At 45.3% G+C, this 6,140-nt stretch overlaps 1 protein-coding gene across 1 annotated transcript; it reads left to right on the plus strand.

Annotated features, from left to right (window-relative positions):
* Positions 1–2,587: 2,587 nt before the first annotated feature.
* Positions 2,588–5,715, plus strand: LOC124788757 (cuticle protein 38). Its single transcript, XM_047256039.1, has 2 exons — positions 2,588–2,630; positions 5,182–5,715. Exons 1-2 carry the CDS (start codon positions 2,619–2,621, stop codon positions 5,713–5,715), a joined length of 546 nt encoding a protein of 181 aa, XP_047111995.1. The 5' UTR covers positions 2,588–2,618.
* The last annotated feature ends 425 nt before the right edge of the window (positions 5,716–6,140 follow it).

Raw genomic sequence — 6,140 nt, forward strand, 5'->3', positions numbered from 1 at the left:
TGTTAGGTGACTCACCCTGTATATGATTGTTAGGTGAGAACTGATTCCACGTAAGACATTTTGTCTGGGCGGATTTTGTTCTCGTACTGGTCGGTAGAGAAAGAAAAGTTTCTTAATCGATGTATGTAACGTGAATGTATAAAGGGTATAAAAAGGAGAGAGAGAGAGAGAGATATTCCTTGCGGACAATCACCATATCGTATAAGAAAAGGTAAATACAAGTTATTCAAAACAAATATGTCTAAAGTGCATCGTCTTGTGATTTCTAAAGACTGAAAATTGCGGTGTTTAACCTAAACCTGTCCTGAATAACAGCGAAGAACATTTATCTCATCATGTATTTTCTTCGTTTGACCACGGTTGTGATTCGCATGTTACTTTTTGTTACGCGACGTGTTAGGAATATTTTCATTATACGCGCAAAAGTGCACACAGCTTTAATCGAACCTGCATCTTTCGCAAACGATAACTCTTTAATCAGTACAATTACGTGAATACCGTCTAAATCGCAACCGTTGTCACAAAAGCGTTTCCTGGACCTGATTTTTATAAATGTGTAGACTTGAAAGCGAACAGCATTGCACCATCGCTGGCTCGCTACAATTGAAAGAAAAACAAAACAGGGATTGAACAACTTTAAATTTTAACGCCATCAGCTTTACGAAATCTGAACGACGCAAGTTAATTAATTAAATGTCAACAGGAAGAAAATTATTAAATTTTAAAGATTAAATCATAGTAAGAATTTAAAGCATTTTAGCATCATTACGTTTCTTTGCATTAGTATTTGAGTATCAGATACCATCATATCTATTTAAAAGACAGTGCGTAAATAGAATTGCCACCTTTTATATTTATTATTATAGCAATTCACGTGTCATCTGGACACAATCGTTCGTGACTGGTTCGAAGAACATTCTGGACAATTCGAGCGGATGATTTGGCCATCCATGGAACATTTAAGGGATATAATCGAGAGGCCACTTCGTACGCAGAATCCCGTACCGGCAACTCTTTCGCAATTATTATGAACGGCCATACAGGCAGCATGGCTCAGTATTTCTGCAAATGCCGGCCCCGGTGGTCTCGCGGTTCTAGGCGCGCAGTCCGGAACCGTGCGACTGCTACGGTCGCAGGTTCGAATCCTGCCTCGGGCATGGATGTGTGTGATGTCCTTAGGTTGGTTAGGTTTAAGTAGTTCTAAGTTCTAGCGGACTGATGACCACAGATGTTAAGTCCCATAGTGCTCAGAGCCATTTGAACCTTTTTATTTCTGCAACGACTTGTTTAGTCCATGCCACGTTGAGCTGCTGCATTACGCGGGGCTAAAGGAGGTCCGACATGCTATTAGGAGGTATCGCAAGACTTTTTTCACCCCAGTGTATGTGACATGTATGTAAGGGGTGAAGCCGTAGGCGAGAAGCTAATAAGATATACAAGGTGGCGCACGAAATGGGTTACCATTTTGTTTTTGAATATAAACTTTATTGTCAATACAATCTGAAAGGAACATATACTACAATGAATAGCCGTCCATGGAGATTTGTTCTCACTCAGCACATGATCAATATGTGCACCATTTCGTTTCCTAACTTCCTTCAAACGAACACTGAAGTTAGTGATTACCCTACGGCACATGTCCTCCGTAATTTCACTGCAAGCTTGAAGAATAAGTCTTCTGAGCTCCATTAAATCACGTGGACGTTTCGGGAAATTTTTTCCTTTAGGTACCCCCAAAGAAAAAAGTCACATGGTTTGAGGTCTCGACTATTGGGGGGGGCCAATTTTGTACCGCTTCAATATTCTCCGGCGAACAAACAGACTCAGGCCGAGGTCGCTTCGCTTCCAATACTGTTCCTTCGTGTGCAAATTTATCGTACAACTTGTGGATGGTCTTCTTGAAAGGGACCCATCGTGTGTTAAACTGTTGTCGAAAACGCCTCTGAGTCACAACAAGGGTTTTCGTTTCATGAAAAAGTAACACAATTGCCGATCGTTGCTGTGTCGTCAGTCTTCCATTGTCAGCGACTGCTGCTTACTAGTCTCCTAGCGGCAGTATCATGAATTACACGTCATTTCGTAACTCATATGTTTTTCCAAGCTCTGCTGGTACTGCTGTAGAGATCCCAGCGGGATATCTAATGTGCGTCGTAAACTGTGAAAGAAACAATTGGTAACACATTTCGTGCAACACCCTGTATATTGACGACAGCCGCTGAGACTTCCGGTTTTCTCTCCTGTGCTGCCAAAGTCTTTTCCCATAGCAAATTTCGCATACTGCTGTAAGTATCAGTATCTGATCCTTATAGCAGTATGTGACGGTCCCATTACTACAACGACGCACAGAAACGTTCCGCGGCGCCAGTGGGTGCGGCGAGCACAATGTTGTGACCGGCCCGGTGTCTCGGCGTGTGGCGGCCCGGCTGCACCAGCTGGCCGCTGGTCGCTGCCCGGCGCCCCGCCTCCTATTTTGCGGTTGCCAAATCGGTGCGGGGGGCCTATTGGAGCAGGTGTGGCCGCCCTTGGCCGCCATTCGACCCTATAAAACGCCGCCTCGTCTCCTCAACGGCACATTCGATCACCACAGCAGACCGAACGCAACCACCCAACCAACCAACATGTACAAGCTGGTGAGTACGGAGTGTCTTTGCTAGTCCCTAAGGATTAAATAACCCTACTTCTTTTTCACCTATCTCTTAATACTATATCGTTAATAGTGCAGCTCCCGTATGACATGAAGGCTGTGCGTTACGATTATGTAGGCCGTAGTTACTATGACGCCGCCCATACTAGCTTCAGTTACCTCCAGTGTAATGTTTACTTACTTGAGACAGAGTATGGACCACGTTAACGTCAGCCTGTCCGATGTAACTCTCGTAATAAAAAATACTTAAAATTCCGCGGCTGGGTGAATAAGTGTCAGAGTACTGATCCTAGTTTTTATGTTTCAGTTTCCAGATGATCCTGGGATTTTACCCATCATTTACCGCTTCTTTCATCTTTCGTAGTCATTTTTAAACGTGTAAAAACCTAATCACCTCTGTGGTTCGCAGACTGAATTAAACTATAAGCTGGGAAATCAGTTCAAATATAGGAGAAAGGCAAGGCATACCATTCGCAATCGGGTCGTGGCTAGGAAAGCACTGTTCCAGTTCAAAGAAACCGCCGTATAGACTGCTAGAAGCGTTCATCCCGGACTCTAAGCTGTTAACCACTAACTGCTGAAGTAAAATTCATGGACGAGACAACTGATAGTCACTTATTGATCTGCAGTGAAGCTACGGTCTTGAGTAACCACCACTAAATCTTGTGGTCGAATAAAGAGATACGTCACCGCGATCGACATGTGAATCACTAAAAACGCGGACCACTAAAATTTTAAATCCAGGAGCGTAAGCTACAAAATCTGCCAGGGTAAAATTACTTCTCTTTTAGTGAAATATGCGCTGTGTTGACTGACCGTAACGAAATAATAGTTTCTTGTCTTCCGAATTACTGCACTACACTAATATATGGATGTGTGTGATGTCCTTAGGTTAGTTAGGTTTAAGTAGTTCTAAGTTCTAGGGGACTGATGACCTTAGAAGTTAAGTCCCATAGTGCTCAGAGCCGTTTGAACCATTTTTGAACTAATATATGCTCGATGCTTTACACATATTCGCCTCGGCAGCTGAGTGGCCAGCGTGATGGAATGTTATGCCAAGGGGTACGGGTTCGATTCCCGGCTGAGTCAGGGATTTTCTCCGCTCAGGGACTGGGTGTTGTCTTGTCCTAATCGTCATCATCTCATCTTCATTGAAACGCAAGTCGCCGAAGTGGCGTCAACTCAAAAGACTTGCACCAGGCGAAAGGTCTACCCGACGGGAGGCCATAGCCACGCGACATTTCATTTCACGTCACACATACCTCAGTAGGTGCTCAAGAGCCTGACACAAATCAAGACCATACAGGCATCGCTCAGAACTCTGATGTATCGGAAAAACGAAGACAATATGTGCAGAAAGAAGTGAACAGTTTATAATCCAGTGGACAATAACATTGCCACATTTGATCCATAGGCTTAGTTAGAGAATAATGGAGGTAAAAACGACTATGCTTATAGCCGCAGCTATTACTCCGATATTGGTCTCGACTCGTTTAGGGAAACCATCTACGTCTTTACAGCACACTTCTTAAGCAATAATATGTAATAGGTAACAGATCGCGGGTACTAGTGTCGGAGTCATAAATTTAATGTCACTGTTTTAAAACACTATGCGACACTTTTAACACTCTACTAGTCATTCTACTAGAGATTGATCTTCCAGTTTATTTCTTGGAATTGTAACTTTATGCTGACAATTGAGAGACGATAAAGCAATCGTGTTACGAATCAGACCAGGACTCCAACTTCTAGTTCATGTACCCAAAAGATAATGGTAAGAAAGTGGTAAATAACAAACAACCATATATACCCAAGTGAGACACTGCGCGTTAATATAGCTATAATGGAACGTTTGCGGAATGTCTGTTTTCGTTGATACACCGAAATATTTCGCCTCCGCTGATTGTCAGACAGTAGTAGAACGCCTCTTATATCATCAGATTCTGGTTTATGCTAAAATGTCATGCACATTCCTCTCTCTAGGAGGATGACATTATAATTCGCGCTTTGTACTGTAGTCTTTCTCCCTAAAGGGTTGAGATGTGTGTTTCTGTTCACCTGTTAATATACCCTGCACACAACAGCTACCACAGCTTTCATGCTGGACGGTAACAGTTTCCGGTCAATCTACAAGATCTCTCCTGATGAATGATACTACTGAATATATATGTAATATAAATATTCTTCCAATGCACCCTCTTCACAGTATGAATTGCCGTATTTTCGTATTTTGGTTTCTCGGGGGAACTGAGAATAAATCAAATATTTCGCCACCTACCACTTGGTTTTTGAATTTTGTAACTTACATTTTCCACTTGAGAGTACGTCAGAAAAAAAACATGGTTCCAAATCGGCATTACTTTTTTTCGCACGTGTAAACGTGACAACGTTCAGACTAAAGAAAATCTTGATGCACAACTGTGGCTTTAGGCTTCATATGCTTTGTGAAACGCAAGAGTTCTTTCCATTTCCACGGTAAGTGAACAGTGCGTCGTCATTTGCAATATGATTACCCGCGATGTCTTTCGTTCCCATAGGTCGTCCTGTCCGCTCTGATCGCCGCCGCCTCGGCCGGCTACCTGGGAGGCTACGCCGCCCCCGCCGTGGGCTACGCCGCCCCCGCCGTGGGCTACGCCGCCCCCGCCATCGCGGCCGCCCCCGTGGCTGTGGCGCACGCCGTGGCCCCCGCCGCCGCCTCCGTGGCTAACACCTACAGGATCTCTCAGACGGCCCGCGTCCTGGCTGCTCCCGCCGCCTACGCCGCTCCCGCCGCCTACGCCGCCCCTGCCATAGGCTACGCCGCCCCCGCCATCGCCGCCGCCCCCGCCCTGGGCTACGCCCGCTACGCCGCCGCCGCCCCCGTGGCCGTGGCCCACGCCGCCGTGCCCGCCGCCGCCTCCGTGGCTAACACCTACAGGATCTCCCAGACGGCCCGCGTCCTCGCCGCCCCTGCTGTCGCCCACGCCCCCGTCGCATACGCCGCCCCCGCTGCCTACGCCGCCCCCGCTATCGGCTACGGCTACGGTGGTCTGGCCTACGGAGCTGCCCCCGTTGCCAAGGTCTACGGTTAAGTCAACTATTTATTTATTAGTCTGATGACGCCAATAAATATTTAATTAAAATCGCAAACATTTGTTTTCTTATTTTTCGTGAAACATTCCTTTCCAGTATATTAATGAGCAATTCATCAGGTGACTGCCATACACGAGCGGAATTCAATAAGAAATGCAACATATTTCTTTTCTGAAAGCAGATTGGTTTTATTTAGGATTCCAATCCAATACATTACACCCAATTCTTTTTGTTACAAAACCTTATTTTTCAATATAATCTTCGTTCAGTGCGACGGTCTTACGCCACCTTGCTTGGAAGACCTCGTATGCTGGCAAGGTATCACTCAACTGGTCGACGTTGGAGCCAACATCTTGCTGCATCAATAACCTCTCCTTCATATACGCATTGGTTCCAGAGTACTGGCTCCTTTACTGGAGGAAAC

Source organism: Schistocerca piceifrons, chromosome 3 (genome assembly GCF_021461385.2).
Source record: "Schistocerca piceifrons isolate TAMUIC-IGC-003096 chromosome 3, iqSchPice1.1, whole genome shotgun sequence".
Taxonomy (NCBI): domain Eukaryota; kingdom Metazoa; phylum Arthropoda; class Insecta; order Orthoptera; family Acrididae; genus Schistocerca; species Schistocerca piceifrons.